This window comes from Hesperophylax consimilis, chromosome 14, assembly GCF_061612785.1.
Source record: "Hesperophylax consimilis isolate HC1 chromosome 14, BYU_Hcon_1.0, whole genome shotgun sequence".
Taxonomy (NCBI): Eukaryota; Metazoa; Arthropoda; class Insecta; order Trichoptera; family Limnephilidae; genus Hesperophylax; species Hesperophylax consimilis.
In genome coordinates this window covers 19,294,384-19,314,274 of record NC_142849.1, presented here as the reverse complement: position 1 = coordinate 19,314,274, position 19,891 = coordinate 19,294,384, and the positions used below count along the sequence as shown (strand labels likewise).

Sequence of the window (19,891 nt, the reverse complement as noted above, 5' to 3'; positions counted from 1 at the left end):
ATATATGTATTGATAATGTCAAATGTGGCACAGGGTCAAAGTGGGTCTATGTAACTCTATGGCTGGGTTGTTACAGCATCCAAAGATCAGTTAAAATTTGGTTTTCTAAGAATTACTTTCACCGACCTTTCTATTAGATTCTAATCAATTCTGACTCCATTACAGCAACCAAATCAAAAGTCTAAAAGCTAGCAAACATGATTTCTTTTATTCATGTCAACACAAAATTTAGTTTTCATGGACCAAATTAACCCATTGGCATACCAGCCGCCAAGATTGGGCGGCTGCATTTCTTTCGCAGCGGCCGCTAAAACTCACCCCACTTACTTGGGTGGATTATAATAAAATCACAATTTTTTCAAATTATGAAATCTATATAAAAATAGAAAAAGTGTTTCGTTTGAGGTGCAATATGAATCAGTAAGAATGCAATGAGAATCAGTAATCAATGCACAGTAAGAAACCGACTGAACTATGCACAGACGTAACAATTAAAAAAATGAGTATGTCAATGGGTTCAGAATTATCAATAGTAGGGTTAGTTAGAATGGGGTTGTTTCACAGAATTTTAACAATTCATCAAATTCTGTTATTATGTCATTATAGGCCAGTTACTTGATAGAACTGGAAAATTAAGTTTGAAAATTATTTGAATTCTCCGAAACAACCTGTCCTTTGACTAAGAATTTGACGTTCAGGAGGTTGCCGGTTCAATTGCAATCCAAAATATATTATGATAATACCACAGCGAGGTTGTATGTGATGTCATCGTTTTAGTGTGAGAAGGAAGAGGACAGTCATCGATGACGTGAGTACAAGTTCTTTCTGGGACTACTTTACCATGAGATTTTCTTTGCTCTCTATCAGGCGTGAGTGTTACGATGCTCATTGTTGTATAAATTGGCTAAACAGCTGTGAAATACATTTCACTCATTTAATGACAGGTGTTGTAATTTTTGGAAGGAAATGGAAGGTATTATTCAAAATTGACTGTGTGTATTGACCATTTGTTATAGAATAACCATTTATTAATTTTTATAATGATACAATTTATAAACTAAAAAAAACATTCCCACATTGGTTTGGTATACACATGTGTACCAAAAATTCTGTATAAAGTGGAAAAATTTAATTTGATTTAAAAAATCATATCTACATTCTTAATATACAAATCCCACCCATTATCAAGTAAGAGAACTCAGTAAGCAATACTTGAATGTATAAATATGTAGATTTATAGATAATTTCCAGCAACAACCAGAGACAAGCTGAAGTTGGCTGCTAAGGTTGGTTGCTAAGCCAAGCAACTGAGTATAAGTATAATATTAACACATATAAGACACCAGTACCAGTAGGTACCTGTATCTGATCAGTATATTGGGCATCGGTGAACAGAAAAGAACAATATACAAAACATAAACAATACGACAGCCACATACCAATTCATAAACTACCATGGATATTTGTGACGATTAACACATTCATTACATCGGGATTGTCACATGGTATTTGCCTGCAAGTATATTACACATATGTCACTCAAAGTGAGTACTAAATATTAATTTAATTCCTTGGAATAAAATAGCCAAGTCAAAAATTGATTATTATTTAAAAAATAGTTTAAATACTAAGTTGATTATAGAGGCAGAAGGAAAAGACACAAGGAGATTATAAAAGGAAACGATGAATTCCAAAGATAACTGCATATAAAAAATATATATAAATAAAATTAATATTCATTATACACAATACCAATTCAACATTAGCTTTATCGATCGATGATAATAAAAAAATATTAAAATTTTAATGAAAAGCCCCAGTCGCCGGTTCCCAGAACGGGCGCACCGGGGACTGGGGCGGATTCGCAAAGTTCACAATCCAGTACAAAAATACAAGAGTTCACTTTGATTTCCACATCAGCCCTTTCCCTTTACCCTCTCCCAACAACGGAACCCCACTCACTATGCACAAACCAATTTTAATATAAAGTATTTCAGAATGTACATTTATACTTCCTCCAATTTCAACTTGTTTAAAAGAATCACTTTTCCCTCTGTCCATTGAAAACACACTGCACAGGTAATTTATTTAGAAAAAAGTTAAATCATTAATGACTTCAGGTATGGCAGTCAATTATAATAGGCTTTCACTCGAGGCACTCCTTGCACAATATCCTCAGCACAGTGGTAGCGTGACTTCACAATACGGCTGTCTCTACTAGTATTATGGAAAAAGCAAGGCGATGAACCTGGGATGATGTAGAGGGCGCACACCCGATTGCGTACACAAGGCCGTGCGCTCTATTCAGATGCCTCCTCCGCGTCCACATCCCCTTCTCCGTCTGTTAGGGAACTGAACTTGTTGGAGGCTACGAAGTTCTGAAAACACACAATAAACAAATACATACATAACAATCCAACTATGCAACCACTCCTCATCTGAACCAACCTGCCATTGTTTGTACCTAACGACCATATTCTACATGTCTTATAGTAATGGTGTCAGAGGGACCTATTGATATAGCACAACAGATAATAATCTACAATTTTATCAATATTTATTGGAAATATGTGATAAAGTTGATTGCGCGCGTGGGCAACAGATAACTGTGATTATTAGAATGGGTCAAATTTCACAAATTACTTCATTGGTAGTGTCGAGAAATTAGTTTAAAAAAAAAATTACTTTTTCACGGTAGAGTTCTTCTTGATGACGATAACATATGACCTTTGAAACTGTAGCAGGACCAAACTAATGAGCGTTTTGACATTGTTATCATAAATGGACTGCTGAGTGAATGAACGATGAGTGTTGTCAATGGATGCTACTTACAGGAGGTTGTTGTTCTTTAGCTTTTGGCAATGGACGATCTTCGTGGTCCTTTTTTCTGTTATCCTTGGCGTCTTTTTCATCTTTGGAGTTGTCTCTGTTGCCACTGTCGTCTCGTCTGTCATCCTTGTCCCTGTTATCGCGTATGTCCTTGTTAGAGTCTCGTGTCTCTCTTATGTCTTTGTTGGAATCCCGAGTGTCTCTGATGTCTTTGTTATCGCGTGTTTCACGGATGTCCTTGGAGGCGCGGATATCCCTGCCGGCAGGGCGTGAAGAGCGGTCATCACGTCTGCGGTCGTCTTGTCTACGATCATCTTGCCTGCGATCATCACGATCTAAAAAATATTAAAAACGATTTATACAATTATAAAACCAGTACTCATCAATCAATAAGATAAAAAAAAAACAGTTTATTTTGTAAGACATCAATTATTTTTAAAAAATCATACCGGTTCTCCTGGGGCCTGTTCTGCGATCATCTACGTCATCTCGGTCAGTCTGGAAATAATAATTGAAACATTAATTCATGGAGTCATTATAAAGAATAAGGACGGTTGTTTCGGAGTATTTGAACAATTCATCAAATTTCAACGTTCATTTCTGGGATCTGTGAAAGTCCAATTCAAGTTCTGTTATTATATCATTATAGGCTAGTTGCTTGACAAAACTGAAATAAGAACAGAATTTGAAAAAATCTTTCACAGAACTTGAAAATTAACGTTGAAATTTGATGAATTGTTCAAATAAACTGAAACAACCCGTCCTAAGTGTTAAAGAAGAGTATTGAAACATGTAAAACATCAATCTGGATAATTGCAGTTGAGATAAATAGCCATGGTATGGTCGATAGATAGACAAATATGTTGTTATTACCCTACGTTCCCTCCCCCAGGCGGCTCCCTTCTTGTCCTCTCGGTCCTTACTTGTTCCCTCACGGTACTTCTCTCCTCCCTTCTTGGCTAGTCTCTCCTCAATCTCCCGTTCTCTGGAAGATACAAGAACCAATCAATATAACTAAATTAACACATAAAACAGAAGGAAAAAGTTTGCATTCACAAATGACAATAATAATTTTTCTAAAGGATGGCAGACAAGATTGAAAAATTTGGCTAGAAGTATTTATTGTCAGTTTCGACAAATCTGAATGTGGCTTTTACATAAATTGTTTGTACCAAACGACCATATTCTACATTTTTTATAGTAATGGTGTCAGAGGGACCTGTTGATGTAGCGCACAAGTTATTGAAGCTTTGATTTTATCATATAAATTGTGATAAATAAGATAAAATTTTGCATGCAAAAGGAAATTTGGTGTATGAATTTCTTGGATGCCAGAGCAACTGAAATGTCTCAATCAAGTCAACCCTTTGAAAGGTAATCTTTAGAATATAAAAATGAATGAATACACGCAAACAAATAATAGAAACCAACCTTGCGGCGGTGTCGACCGGCTTGGCCGACCCAAAGATGTTAGCAGCGGCCACCTTGGGCGCTTGCGGGGGTCTCCTCTCGCCCTCATCCTTCTCGCTGCCCTCGCCACCCGTGTCACCACGGTCACTGCCGCCGCGTTCGCTGTCGGCCCTCGTGGGCTGGGGCACATCTACCAGGGCCGGAGGCGGCGGGTTGTCCAGCGGCAAGGTGCGCGGTTTCAGCTGCAGCTTGGTGCGCGTGCGCGGCTCCCCTGAAACGTCCGCATCTTTGAATGCGTCATGCGTCGCGGTTTTAGATATTTTATGGCAGCACTCTGCCAGAGTGGGGATAGTTAAATTTTGGGTCACAAACAAAAGCTGAGCAGTTGTTTCGAGAGATGGATTGTTCTAAAGGAAAACAGCAGCAACACATGTGAATACATCACAAGGTTCCCAACTGCCTGGAGCCAGTTATGATGTAAGGATGTGAGTGGGTAGGGGAAGATTGGGAGGTACCTAGCTATTCAGATCTGTTTATTGAATTATTACTAGCTTTTTGACTGTTGCAGGCAACTAATAGGTAAATGTATTAAGTGATTTGATGTTTGAATGTTGAAGAAGCAAGGAGTGTGTGCATACAAATTTTTGTTTAAATTACATATTTAAAGCAAAAAAAACTATGTGCATGAAGCAAGGAGTGTGTAGATACACAAAAGGCATAAGGAGTTAACCACTCATTAGTACACCTGCTACTGAGCCACATAGATCGCACGGGTCAAGGAGCTTAACATGAACCTTTTCTCGCCAAAAGGGGCCTAGATATGCTTTTTCACTGAGCAAACAAATTGGGTGAAAAAATTATACATTTTATGGAAGTCGTCATTTCAATTTTTTTTGGTGGAAATAACATCAATCATGTGTCCACCTTTTAAATTCACTAAATCTTTTTCTAATAAATTTTTTTTTAAATAATTATAAATGTATGGAAATCTAAAAAAAATATACACAAATCATAATTTGAGAAATATTTCTGGCTTCTACAGCAATCGCCCGACTCAATATTCTTAACTAATGCTTTTTTAGCGGTTGTTTTTATACCACCCTCCACACAACATCGGTAATTTGAATAATACACAATGCGTCAACTTTTAAACTTACCGGGAGAAATTTGAAATGCAACGACATTCTAACGGCGTTTTAATTAAACTTAGCAAATTTACAGAACATCTAATCACCGCCGCTATACGCTATAAATATAATTCATTTTTGTCAACATAATTTTATAGTAGCAAAATGTCAAACTTTAGTACAATGTTTCATGGAAAGTAATAATTGCGACCTATTACAAACCTTCTCAATCCTCGTGTCAATATTTTCCTACAATTTTATGGACAGGGTCGGTTTTTTTGAAACACTATCGTTATCGACAGCGAAAACGAAAAAATCTATGATCTAACTTAGCAAACAAATGCTTGTGCAAAATTTGCCAAGGTGATTTGCGAGGCAAACTGAACCTTAAAGTCTTAAAGAAAGGAGTCGGCTTTTGACAAAAGTGTGAATCTCGATCTGAATTTTTACATACTCTAAATGACATGCTACCCTGGAACAGAAAATTAACCTTAAAGTTGTCTAAACTCAAAGGGAGAATACTCAGAGATATCAATATATAAATTGTTTGTACCAAACGACCATATCCTACATGTTTTATAGTAATGGTGTCAGAGGGACCTATTGATATAGCACGGAAGTTATAGAAACTTTAATTTTATCATACTAATTTTGTAAATATGATCAAATTATCAGTGCACGACATATTAAATACAAAAAATTGAATGAATAATAAGGACACAATTAAATAATTAAAAGAAGGAAAGGGTAAATAGAGATATTAGTAACTTTTCGCTTTTTCTCATATGGTAAGGGTGCTCTAAGTCCTCACTTAGTACACAGGAAAAATTTTATGCAAGTGTCTTTTTTACATAATTAAAAAGGCTAATTTCAGCATATTTAATCCCTCAGGCCTCTGGCATATTCTGTCAGAAGTATTTCCGCTTTGCATTAAAATCCAAATAAATAGAATGTATCCAAAAGGAACTATTTTTGAAAGGTGATGAAATATACCTACGCCTAGAAATAAATACTTAATTTTTTTGAAATGAAAATTTTGAATGCAAGAAAAAGTTTTAAAACGCTGAACTAAAATTACAGATAACGAGAAAAAAAAAACACAAATGTATTTATAAACATTATTGTCACCTCACTTTTTTGTAGTCAAACAAATTAATTACTTAAAAATTTACAAAGTTTCATAAATTTTTCTCAAATTGCGGTTGGTGGGTAACTTTGGTTTCATAGAGGTGTACTCTAATTCTTCTGTCGTTAACTTCTAAATTTGAATATAAAGCGTGGTGTTTTCTCTTTCTAAAACCACTTAGAACTTATGTCTCACCTTAACAATAAGGAAGACAAAGATTTCTATGAGACCTGTATGAGCTGTTCCCGAAACAAATTAGCCTGAGATAGAATTAGAACATAATGCTATACCTTTGTCGTCTCCACCGTCCCTATCGCGGTTTCGGTCTCCATCACGATTCCTGTCTCCGCCAAAGCCTCCACGCCCATATCCACGATCATTATCTCTGTAAGGGGGCAAATAATAAGCAACAAATTACACAATTTTATATGAAAAAGATCTCAGCTAAACAAGCATTCATGTTATAAAGATTTGATGAATTTGGTTTCAAGATATCAAACTATACAATAATAATTGTTTCGTTTTAAAAAAGTGTTGTCGAGTCAACGGCTTTATACAAAAGTGTTAAAAGAAATAAATCAGTGGAGAAATGTTATTTCAAGTTAGCAAGATCATTTACATGAGCAAGTGAAAGGGTATATACAGGCTATGGCTACACTTTGATAAAGGATGGATGAAAGAGGGTGTGAATTAGGACGTGGTGTATAATATGTTAGAAAACAATATTTCCACATGAGATTAACCTGTAACGGTCTCTGGGACCCGAGTCTCCACTTCGGTATCCTCTGTCTCTTTCTCCGTCTCTGTCGCCACCGTATCCCCTATCCCTGTCTCCGTCTCTTCCGTACCCTCGGTCCCTATCATTGTCTCTTGCGTACCCTCTATCGCCGTCCCGGTCCCGCCCGAAGCCGCCTCGATCTCCGTCTCTGTCGCGCCCAAAGCCGCCCCTGTCTCCATCCCGGTCGCGCCCGAAACCACCACCGCCGCCATCTCGGTCGCGTCCGTAGCCCCCTCGGTCCCCGTCCCGGTCACGTCCAAAGCCGCCGCCACCACCTCCACGGTCCCCTCCAAAGCCACCTCGGTCTCTATCAGAGTCACGGCCGCCATAAGCACGGTTTTCCCTCGCAGGAGGTTCTTCTCTCCTATTGCCTTCTCTCCAGCCACCAGGTGTGTTGTCTACCGCACTTGCTGCAAATAAAATAAAGCACAAACAAGAATCAATCATCAGCATTCATAACAAGATTAGCAACATGATTTGGATTATAGTATAAAAGTGTTCAGAAAGTAAGCTATTACACAGGAATATCTGTCGGTGCGAGATTAGTCTGAATTGAGTTATGAACCCTGCTACAGAAAAACACAATGAACTTCTCAAGAGCAGAGTTCACGCCGCACATTATACTCAAACAGCTGGCCAAGAGAGTTTCCAACAAACCTGCAAACAATCTCCTACAGGGTAAACGCCCAAAGTCTCAGATTTAGTTTGCAGGTTGGGTGTTTCTGGTTCTCTCCCCCCTAAATATTAGGGCTCCCGTCTAGAGAGTGGTATGGGGACCATTGTGCCCCGGCCTCGCCTCAGACCTTCCCGGGGCAGAGGGAGTAACGTGTACTCGCATGTGTGCCCCCGGTGCGCCATTCGCACCGACAGTTAGACCTAGCATAGACAATACAAAGTGTTGATTGCTACGCAGCATGTGCGATACACTTTTATTCATCATTACAATATACCCTAAGCTACAGTACACAAAATAAATCAATAAGCATGTTAAGGGGATATAAAAATAAATAAAAAATTCCATTTTGTGAGTTAATAAAATTGACAACGTTACAATTGATTTTTGTAGTATTATGCCATGTTACGCTTCCTCCTCTTTTACCCAATGTTTTGGACAGCTTTAGAGTTCATCATTAGGGCAGATGGGCACATCTAATGGTGGACACTGTAAAGCTGTCCGAAACGTTGACTAAAGGAGAAGGAAGAGCAACACGGCATAATCACAATTATACTTTTGCCCATGAAAATCTTATGAGCAGAGGAGTGCATTCCATACAATCTGTGGAGTTGTGCGTAATACTAAGGTCCAGTTGTTTCTCAAAAATTCAAATTTAACACTGTTATCAAATGTCCATTCAGCACCATTTTGTTTTTTTTTTACATTTAAAAGTTTAAACGTCGATTCTAGGTGTTTTTCAGTTGATAATAATAAGCTGACAAACAACATGATAGTTGTCCTCTACTGCTGATCACAATTCAAAAGCTGAAATGGATTTAAGAGTCAGCATTTAACGGAAAACAAAGTCTATTAAATTATTGACAAATTAATCATGGATTTATTATATTTAGTTGTTTCCTTCTTATTTCTTGGGAGCATTCAAAACTTTACAGCAAATACGGTAAATGTCTGCATGCTCCTAATTGTAATAAATTAACCATGTAATACCAATAACAAGATAATTTGACTGATCAAATAATTTCTACTTACTTTCCCGATCACGATCCCTATCGCCCCCGCGATCCCGGTCGCCACCGCGATCTCTGTCTCCCCCGCGACCCCCGTCCCTCTCCCTGTCCCGGTAGGAGGAGCCCCAGCCTCCTCCGCCTTCTCTGTCACCCCCGCGACTCTCCCTCTCGCCGCCCCCTCCGCCACCCCCGGACGGGGCAGAACGCCAGTCTCCGGCAGTGCGCTCGGGGTCGTAGTCACGTTCCCTGCAAAATAAATTCATATAAAAATTAGTCGACTGTCATGATTGTTTGTAATAAGTTTTTTTCGTGGTATTCACAGAAACAAGTATAAACAACCGGGGCTGATATTGACAGAAAGCTGGGTTTAATTTATGTGAAATAGGCTCTTGAAAGGATTAGGTGAAGCCAAATCCTTTAAGGGGGGAGTTTTAAATTGTTTGTACCAAACGACCATATTCTACATGTTTTATAGTAATGGTGTCAGAGGGACCTATTGATATAGCACAGAAGTTGTAGAAACTTTAATTTCATCATACTAATTTAGTAAATATGATCAAATTATTTGTGCATACAGAATTAAAATGGTGGTAAAAAAAAAAATATACATAAGGTTAATTATTAATAAAAAAAAAATGCTAATTAAAAATGGCTATAATATCAAATTTTACAGGGGAAGCAAAAACCTCCCAGTTTTGTATTCAAATGCATCAACAAACAAAGTTTGAATGAGTAATGTGCAATAACGGTTCAAACTTATTGATTTTTAAGAAATTTTTGAAATAAAAAAAATGTTTTGCTGAAATCTGTCACATAGCCGTTTTTGCAAGCGCAATGACGAAATGTATTATAACATTGTTGTCACCTCACTGTCATTCTATAAAAAAAATTAAACAAAAAATTCATTTTTTTTTTTACAAATTGCAGTCAAATCCTTTGGTTTCATAGAGGTGTAAATTTGAATACTTATTTGGTTAGATTTGGATATAAAGTGTGGTGTTTTCTCTTTGACACCATTTTTAGATCATGCCATAGACCCAATGATTTGTATGAGACCATATGAGATGTTGCGAAAAGCGAACAAATTAGCCTGAGGGGTATAGTAATTAATCTGAGCAATAGATAGGTATTTCTAAGTTTGCTGCCATGCAATGACTATACACACCTATCGCGATCATTCCTTCTGCCACCCTGTCCCCCGGCTTGCCTTCTATCATTGTCTGAAGTGGACACATCAATGCGTATGCGCCTTCCGCTGACAGTCTGATACAAAAATAAATAGATCAACAATACGACAATAAATAAAAATAAAGAGGATTCAAAACTCAACAAATGATTTCACATTATTTAATAAAATCCCACACATCGTTATAACTTAAATTCATTAAGTGACAGAAAAATGTACATATTTGATAATTTCAGCATGATCAATCATTATAATGTAATCAAGAAGATTCCTTTAACATGAATCAGGAATGTGAGTGATGAATCAGATATGATTTAATCCTAACCAAGTGTAAATTTGATAAAGATGGGGTTCTTTGCAGTTGTTAGGTAAGATAAAATCTTTTGAGGAATGTGTAAACTCACCAGGTCAAGGATGTTCATGGCAGCCACGAGGCTGTCTCTGTCTTCAAAGTCTACATAACCGAAACCTCTCAGCTTTCCTTCAGACTCTCTGGGCAGGCGAAGGTTGGAAACCTGGAAATCAAACGCAATGTTGTCAGCTTTTATTTCAATAAAATGGGAGTGACAATTTTAACAAAAGATTGCTAAGGTAAAGAAGAACTATTAAAAGTTCAGATAATAAGACATGAGGGGGGCGAATAATATAATCCTGCCACTGAGGGCTTCATTGTAACCATTTAGTTATGCTAAACCATGAATTATAGGAAAGGATCGAAGCGGTGTTTCGCAGCGTTTGTGGTGGGCTTTGTTCTTTTCCCATAATTCATGAAATGGCTTGTGCTTCAGTTAGTAAATTTATAGGTAGCATTACATGCCTTGTTTGGAAGAGGTTACATTGGAGCTAATCGCAAAATGTATACGTTGCTTTTTTGGAAATGGAGTTCTACAAATTAAACTTGATAACAATAAAAAAAATGTATACGTTGCATTATATGCCTTGTTTGGAAGGGGTTACAGTGGAGCTATAGGCAAAATATATACGTAGCATTACATGCCTTGTTTGGAAGAGGTTTCAGTGGAGCTAATGGCAAAATGTATACGTAGCATTACATGCCTTGTTTGGAAGAGGTTACAATGGAGCTATGGGCAAAATGCCAGTAACAAAATCATGATAAAATAAATTTATTTTTTTTGCATTTGGTAAATTAAAGGAAGAGATTATTAACCCATTAGCATCAAACCCCGCCATCCTGGCAGCGGTGTATCGCTATGTCTTAAACTTTAATCATGCTAGCATGGCGGGTCTGAAGTATGTTAGCTTAAAAACGGACTTACGGACATCTGCGTTTCAAATTTTATATGCCAATAGCTTTATAGAAAATGAAGCAATCAAATTGTAGTGATGGCAATAATACGAATTAAGTTTTGTTAGATTTCGGCATCAGTGATGTCAAAATGGCGAGTGGTTCTAGAATCGTTAACCTTGCTCGAATAATGCGTGGTGGATACTTTGAGGACTTCCATACCAAATGACTATTTTTTTAAAGTTATTTTTACATCCATATTTACTCATATTTTTAAAACTCAAAATTATTTTTTTACATAACTAAATCCAATACATAAGTAAATTTTCAGTCAACATGCAAAAGACAATAAATTGGGTAATACATAATATTCAGATGTGTTTGTCTTCTATGCATTGTTACGTAATACAGTCTCCCTATTGTTAAATAGGCCCCACGTTGGGCGCCAGTGCTAACATATGGTACCCGGGAATCGAACCTGGTTATTAAATTGGCTAAGCTCAGACAAAATGGTAGAGCAGGCGACTCGTGTACTATCAGGGGCGGGCAGCTTCTTTGGTCATCAGGCTCGTCCATCGGTTAGGAGGTCAAAGGGTAGGTTTATCACATAATAATAACACATGGGTAGTAAGGCACAAGGTATATTAAATGTCTCGAGAAATACAGGTTGACATAGATCTCCCTACTAACTCTCTCTACTAATTTATGACGACCGGATCAAGCGTGGATTCTACATGAATTTACGAGAATTGAACACAAGAAAAGGGGATAGGTTGAAAGCTTACGATTCGTCTTGAGGAGTGGTATGGGGCATCATGTTGAGCCAGACGTTCCCGCGCTCACAGGCGGCGGGACAGTTGAGGCAGAGATATGCACTCGGGGTTTTACACGGGAACGGGACTCCATTGAGTTAGCTCGAACCGTAATAGTAAACATGATTGTAAGTCGATTAGCGAAATGCCTCTAGTTTGGAAACTGTTACGAGATCGCGTTCGTTATTGCGTAATTTATGCAAGTCATTGGCGGGTAGATCGTTTCCGCGAGCGACCATGCGGTCAAGGCCGAGGTCGGAGCTAGACTGTCGGAGCGCGGCGAGGCGATTAGATTGTGGCCGCGGCGCTGCGTGTGGTCTGTGCCGGTCACGTATTTTGACCATCTGGCGGCGTGTTCGACACACGCGGTGAGGGGAAGTTGGGGCAACCATGCCCTATTTAACAATAGGGAGACTGTATTACGTAACAGCATACTTATTGGAAGACATGATTGAAAATATCAAGATTCTGAATATATAAAAAAAGAGATGGTGGCCCACCTTGAGTCCCGTGAACAGCTCGGCGATGCTCTCCTCATCCACCTCATAGGGCAGGTTGGAGATGTAAGCCACGTAGGGCGGGTTGCGCGGCACGGCATCCTCGTCATAGGCGCCCCCGCGGGAGGCGCGGGACGCTGACGGCAGAACCATCGGCCCCGCCTGCGCCCGTCGGCTGCTGTAGCTCTGCTCTCCGCCGCCAGAAACCATGCAATATGCCCAATTATATAATCCGTACAGACAATGATACATAATACACTTTCTGTTTTTACAAGGGAGATATGTTCCTCAGAATATAATGAAAAAAATACAGTAGAAAATGCATAGGAAAATGGGAGACTCGTTCTACTGTATAAAAACACAGACATAGTTTATTTCTGTACTAGGTAGATGCGTTGGGTAGTATATTCCTAAAAGTGGGAAAAATCTAGAATTCTAATAAGAATGGATTAATGACCATTACACTTTTTTGAGCATGTTATTTAAAAAAACTTTAAAACAAAAATGACTAAAACGTATCGTCAGACAATCAGAGGAATATCAAAGAACAATATTTGGGTTTAGTTATAAATAAATTTCAGTAAAAAATGTGAAAAAAATTATCATGTTTATGCCAGGGAAGTCCGGTTTCTTCTGTGGGATTATAACTCAACCCAAAAGAGAACATAGTAGTAAATGATCATAAAATTGTACTGCTTAAATTCAAAGACAAGTAAGGTAATAAAAAAAAAACTATACATACAACATCTTCGTTTACTTTGGAAAAATTATGTGGCTTTACAAATTAATGGTAAGCGGAAAATAAGAGATTTCTCAGGAGAGCAGTTTGGAACTTTCAAAAGCCTAAGTAAATCGATAAATAAATTTCACATGTTTGTTTTGTTTGATGGGCCAGTGTGGTGTAAGATATTTATCATAATTATATCAAAGAAAATATCGCAAAAAAAAAAGCAAATTGATTGTCCTATTTTGACGTAAGATTACTGATGTTAAGCAAGGTCCAATAATTCACCACGTTCTTGCCAAAGATTGAGTCGGTTTGTTCTGTGGGATTCTGCCCACACAACCAGATAATCAACCATTTACCAAAATATGACAGTGACAGGTGCTTGAAATGATTGCAAGAATTTGAATTAACTCGATATATTATTTTCGGACTAGTTTTAACTTCTAGTGCTGAATTTGTCTAAAACTACTAACATCTTTTTGGTGAGATACTATGCCAGTTGTAAAATGATGGAATTATCGCCTTTGCAAGTTTGCAGCTTATAGAATGAGTATTGACTCAAGAATAAATCAGAGTAAAAAGAAGCCACACACGCCTGTTAATGCAATTATTATTCAAATTGAATAAAAGACTAGTTAGATTAAGCCATATTATTTTTGTTATAAAAACTCAGAAGCGTATTATTATGAATGTGATAATAAATAATAATGATTACACTTGATGCTGATAAATTAAATGGCCAAGGACACATACAAAATAACAGACATTCGAGTATATTATTTGTATTTGACGATTTCCAGCTGCAAATTGCATGATTCATTGTTATTTTTAGTTCAGACATTGTTTAAATAACCTGAGCATGTAAAATATACCTAATTGTATGGGCAATATCTAACTGTTCACAGATCCCTATTTCAAGCTGCTGATAACAGATTTATGATACCAAATCACAGTTTAACATGGCAACAAATAATAATAGAATGACTGGTTATGAATCACTATTGGTCGAACCGCACTCCAGGTGCAATGGGTATCACAATAACATGCACTGTAAGGACGGGTTGTTTCGGAGAATTTGAACAATTCATCAAATTTTAGCGTTCGTTTTCGGGTTAGGTAAAAGTCCTATTCTAGTTCTGTTATTATATAATTATAGGCCAGTTGCTCGACAGAACTGAAATAAAAACAGAACTTGAAAAAATCTTTCACAGAACTTGAAAATGAACGTTTAAATTTGATGAATTGTTCAAATTCTCCGAAACAACCCGTCCTTAGTGTGGAACTTGAATGACTCTGACGAGATATTATCATAGTGTCTGCTATGTTAGGAGGCAGAAAGAAAAGGTAAGAATTATTAAGAATTCTGGGTCTCATATTCCCAAATCACGCAGTGAAGGTTACACAACTATTGCCACATCTTCAAAAATATCCTGAGTGATTTTATACTTACTTCAGGATGTCAAAAGAAAAACTCTATGAATTATTGCAGATGGTGGGGGATGACATAAAAAAACGAGATACTAAATTTAGGAAAGCTATTAATGCAGACGAAAAACTGGTTGTAACATTAAGGATTGTATTTATCTGAATCATTTATGATTATTAAAAAATCGGTTTTCAGTTCCTGACAAAACAATGATGCAGTGAGTTGAAGAAGCAGAAATGGGTGGAAAAGTAACGAGAACTACAACTGTAAACACTTTTGTTGACAGGGACTAATTTAAGAACTATTTTTGTTCATTCCAGGATTTGACCCTCTTGGTCATCGAAGGCAATAGATGGCAAAATTTGTAAATTATTTATTGTTTTTTTAATCCATCACACCCAATTCTGGGCAAATCTTCCCAAATATATATTTTTTTATTTTGGTTCATGTAATGCTTATCTTACATTTCTCTAAATTAACTCTTCCAGCCCAGCATCCATTTCTTTCATATTTACTTAGAAAAAGAATTATATGCACATGTCACGAATGCAAACAGGCTGTGATGCACAGTGATGTGTAGCGCACTATACGGCAGTGCGTGTGTTGCGTATCGAAATATTCTCCCGGGAGGAAACTCTGCTACGCCGCACTGCGAAGAAATTTTATTTTGATGCGAAGCGCTATACAGCACAAAGACACTATAGTGAGATTCAATTTTTAGGCCAACCCAATTACACTGATTGCATTTAAAAATGAATAATTATGGCTTAGTTGATAAACAACAATTCCTAAAACCACACCCCATTTTTGTTTTTAGGATTTTCAAATGATATAATTCATATGAACTGAATATATCCCTCGACAATTAGTTGTAGACTCGTATAAAGTAGTTGCTCATAAAATTAAATATTTCCCCTCTTTTCCTTATGTAAGACTATTTTTAACTCGAATTTATTGACTCGAGACAGAAACAAATGTGTAAATATTTGTTTAGGAATCAAAGATGATAAAATTATGATGTAATGAATAGAAATTTGGCAGCAAAATGGTCATAGAACTACTTACTGGTAAGAATGTTGGTTTAGTATAGGTTGAGTAGGGTTCAAAATTCAGAGTGTCTATTTACTACTATCAAACAAAGATAATGCTTTTAAAAAGGGAGAGGTATAAAGATAAGTTGCTTGATGACATTCATAGCTCTACAATAACATTACAAAACTAGATAGTTAGATAGGTCATGCATAGCGGAGGAATAAACATGATGACATGTAGAGGAAAATTAATAGAATTATTCGGTTGATGAACTCTCAAAATCCCTCAGAGACAACATGTTTCAACAATGAAGTTGCGGTCCGCTCCAGACTAGTCTGAATTGAGTTTTCCCCGAGGAACTCGCATATTAGACTCAAATGGCTGGTCATGGGGGTTTCCAACGGCGCCGCCCACCGCCTCAGCCCCGGTAATAAAAAGGGGGCTTCTCGGGCAGAGGCAGGCAGGCCGGGTTTCTGGTTCCCCCATCCCCGAGTGGAAGGGGCACCCGGCTGGAGCGTCGGGGCACCAAGCACCCTGACCTTTCCTCAGACCTTCCCGGGGCATCGGGGTGACAAGCACCCGTATGTGTGTCCCAAGTGCGAGATTGGTGCGGACCGGTGTTGACAATTCATCATTGGGAGAGTTCATTTTGAAGTATTTTTAAGTGAAATAATGAACTGCACTAACATTACTTAGTTTGACATTCAGGATTGACAGATTTGCATGGATCAAGAAAGTTATGAAAAAATAAACATAATACAATAATAGAATTCTCACCGAAGTCATCTTCTTCATCAGCCCAGCTCTTGGTCGCTAAAGTAGTCGGGGTGGATGCCAAGAAGTCATTCAGGGCAAGTGTCTTCCCCCTAACTTTCTTGGACTTCTTTCCTATGGGTTGAAATAACAACTTATAAGCAAAAACGAAGACTCGGAATGATGCACTTCATAATCCATATGTCATAGTCATGAAGTCGGTAGCATTTTCAATTCACTAAAGACCGAAACAACTGTTCGGCTTTCGGCGATGACGCATTGATCATTTAATACATATTACCGGAAGGCCGCTTCGTTCAGACGACCATATTTATGGCCCGGGGGAGAGATGTACTTGTAATTTAGCAAAAACAACCGCGTCTACGTCAGAATGCACAACTGTTTATATGTCCACCGTTACGGCGAAAAAATTGTGAAGTACAAATTCCTCGAATATCGAGAAATGCGGCCACGCGGTAGAATCAGCTTATCCTTTGGAAAATGCCTAATTTCAAACAACAGAAAAGAAGTGACAGAGGCTGAAAGAAACCATCAAAAAGGTTTCAAAAGTGATAAAATTGATTGGCAAAAACAGTGGAACAACTTTATAACAGAGTTACTAATTATAATCAGATATTTTAAAAGATATTTCACGTGACAAAAAAACGTCGGACTGACCTGTGGAAGCCATGTTGAAAGGCCGCAATCGGTGATACCACTGAAATGAAAATAAATATATCATAGATATTTTTGCTTTCTTCACTGCGCAGGTAAGAACCCAGAAAACTGAAAATTTTAGAAAGGTTTTTTTTTAACAGTTTCGCCAAAATCATCAAAACATAAAAAATATTCATTTTGCATGCAGAGTTTGACATTTTCAGTGATGTTCGCGATTAAAAATCAATGTATTTATAATGGTTGAATTTTTTTTTTTTTTTATATTAACTCCACACAGGAGGCCCTGAAGAAAATAATTTCCCTCAGGGCCTATGTCATCTTTGGGGATGCTATTGCTTTGAATGCAAATCTTGGAAGAGGAAATTAACCCACTTCCCGACATCCGATCGAGCTAAAACTCGGCAGATTCATTGTCTTAAAAACAATTTAACTAAATCAAAACGATCTTTTTTTATAATTCGTCTATACTTTTCATTATTTTTTTACGTTTATTGAATTTTATTAATTTGTAAAATAGGAGAGCCCTCAGTGAGACATTTCTTTATATTTCAATCTTTTGATATGTTCTTTCAAATTATTTTAATGTATTTCACATAAACACTAACTCGCACATATAAAATATCAACAGATATTTTTTTCTTATTGGTACATTGATTTCGTAAATTGAATTTATATATATTTTTTAAATTATATACTACTTATATTCTTTTAAACTCTATACTCCTTATTTTATTTTAAATTATATACTTTTTATATTTCTTTTAATTTATTCTATATTTCATACTTGATATATTATTTTAATGTACTGTATATATAATCAACCACCACAACACGGGCATGTGCCTAGCTTGGTGGCATAAATAAACCACTCACCTTGGTGGTCTAAACATACCTAATAATTGTGATAACTATGTCACTAGGTAGGAAGGTTCAGTTCTCAGCCAAACCAAACCTTTTTTTAAAGTTTTAAGACATTTTAAAGTAGACGTAGCAGTAAAAAAATTACGGGCTCTTTTTTTGTTCACCATTAATATGTCCATATTTCGGGGGGCTAGTGCCCCCCTCCTGGCGAAGCCCCCTGCATCTGATAATCAACATTATAAACGTCTAAAATCACACTAATTTTGTAATAAACGCAAAACTTATTCAGTTTTTTTTTCTTTCATTATTATATTGAGATATAGTATAACACCACTATATCTCATTTTGAACGATACTGTCCTATTTTTCGGCAGTCTGTGTAAGTTTCAGCACTCAAAAGTCATATTGGTAACTGGGGTTTATATTAAAAAAATAATTCATTCTTCTTCTGATATTATATTGAAGATTTTTTTCCTTTGAAAAATGCAAAAAACGAATATTATTATTATTTTTTAATGCTTGTATATATTTATTTAATAATAATACCTTGACGCCTCTGGGAAGCAGTCTATGGTAACCCTCCCCCCTCTCCCAGGTTTCGGAAGGGAAGCGTTAGGGAAAAAAGGTTAAGTGTAGAATTATGTTACGGACCGCGTAACATTGCAAACATAATTATGGACCGCAAAGAAAATATATGACTGCGCTAGATCATTCCATTTTTTTTCAATGTTTTCCCCGCACAAGAGTCCCAACTGCTTCCAACCATCTGGAGCCAGTTAGACTATGGCATCCCCAATTGAGGTATATTCTGAGGCTGAAGGTAGTGGGGAGGGGAAGGAGATGTGGAAGAGGATTGTGGGGAAGTACCTTGCTACCTTACCTACTTGCCTTACCCCTCGACCATGGAGGCCGTCAATTACTAATTGTAATTACAATAAACAAAATATTTCAGTAGGTACCAAAAATGATGTCTAAGGGAATCAATAATTTGGAAAGAGTGTAGTAACGAGTAATGAATTATAATATTATATATTTTCCCGCCGAGCCGCTCTCTTAGAAGACCTTTCCTCTGGGCCGCCATAATTTATGCAGCTCGAGAGTCAAGAGAAGTTCTGACAAGATAAGCTGATTGATACCATTACTAAACTTATTGATAGCCAGGGCCGGCCCTGAGCCAAACGGATCCTGACGCCAGTATAATTTTTGCTCTTGTCAAAACCAGTAAACGCCTAGTAATCAATAATATTCGGATGAATTGTATTTTTGTGTAGCACCGTTTTTATGAAAAATAGTCTCAAGAGCGATGTGTTAGGAGTGTTGGGTGTTAGGTATTATCAGCACCTTGGCAATTTGGTGCCTGGAATGAATGCTAGCTGATAATAGGCCGGAATATCAGTTGCTCTTCATGCTCGCTAAGAGAGATATTTACTTCTATCAGGTTGCTGCTTTGTAGGAGACCAGGCAACATAACTCCAGTGATACAGTTACTAAAATAAATATATTGTATATCACTGGGCTTATCTTGCCAGGGCTTCTACCAGAGAGCAACTTGACAGACTTAAATATCTTGATTAGCAAGCGTAAAGAGCAGCCTGATATAATGGCCCCAAAGGAATTACATTAGTTTTCCAAATACATACAACCATGTACAGTGCCCTTGGGGTGATTTTATCACAAAACGGTGCTTTATAAAGTTGACCATACCTAATCTTATTATTGT

At 37.2% G+C, this 19,891-nt stretch overlaps 1 protein-coding gene and 2 non-coding genes across 6 annotated transcripts; all 3 read right to left on the bottom strand.

The window, feature by feature from the left end:
• Positions 1 to 997: 997 nt before the first annotated feature.
• On the bottom strand, positions 998 to 17,362 carry eIF4B (eukaryotic translation initiation factor 4B). 4 transcript variants are annotated; one of them, XM_089639591.1, is made up of 13 exons: positions 17,311 to 17,362; positions 16,658 to 16,767; positions 12,698 to 12,895; positions 10,544 to 10,654; positions 10,119 to 10,216; positions 8,976 to 9,199; positions 7,236 to 7,680; positions 6,783 to 6,877; positions 4,261 to 4,525; positions 3,703 to 3,814; positions 3,279 to 3,327; positions 2,833 to 3,164; positions 998 to 2,378 (listed from the first exon to the last, which is right to left on the bottom strand). In XM_089639591.1, the coding sequence occupies exons 1-13, from the start codon at positions 17,321 to 17,323 to the stop codon at positions 2,301 to 2,303; spliced, it is 2,130 nt and encodes a 709-aa protein (XP_089495717.1). In that variant the 5' UTR covers positions 17,324 to 17,362; the 3' UTR covers positions 998 to 2,300. The 4 variants fall into 4 exon arrangements, with proteins under 4 accessions (XP_089495717.1, XP_089495718.1, XP_089495719.1 ...); XM_089639592.1 differs by having other exon boundaries at positions 4,261 to 4,510; XM_089639593.1 differs by having other exon boundaries at positions 7,371 to 7,680.
• LOC149418010 (Nuclear RNase P) lies at positions 7,801 to 8,138 on the bottom strand. Its single transcript, XR_016303178.1, has one exon.
• Positions 16,199 to 16,493, bottom strand: LOC149418009 (Nuclear RNase P). The gene has a single exon (XR_016303179.1).
• Positions 17,363 to 19,891: the final 2,529 nt, after the last annotated feature.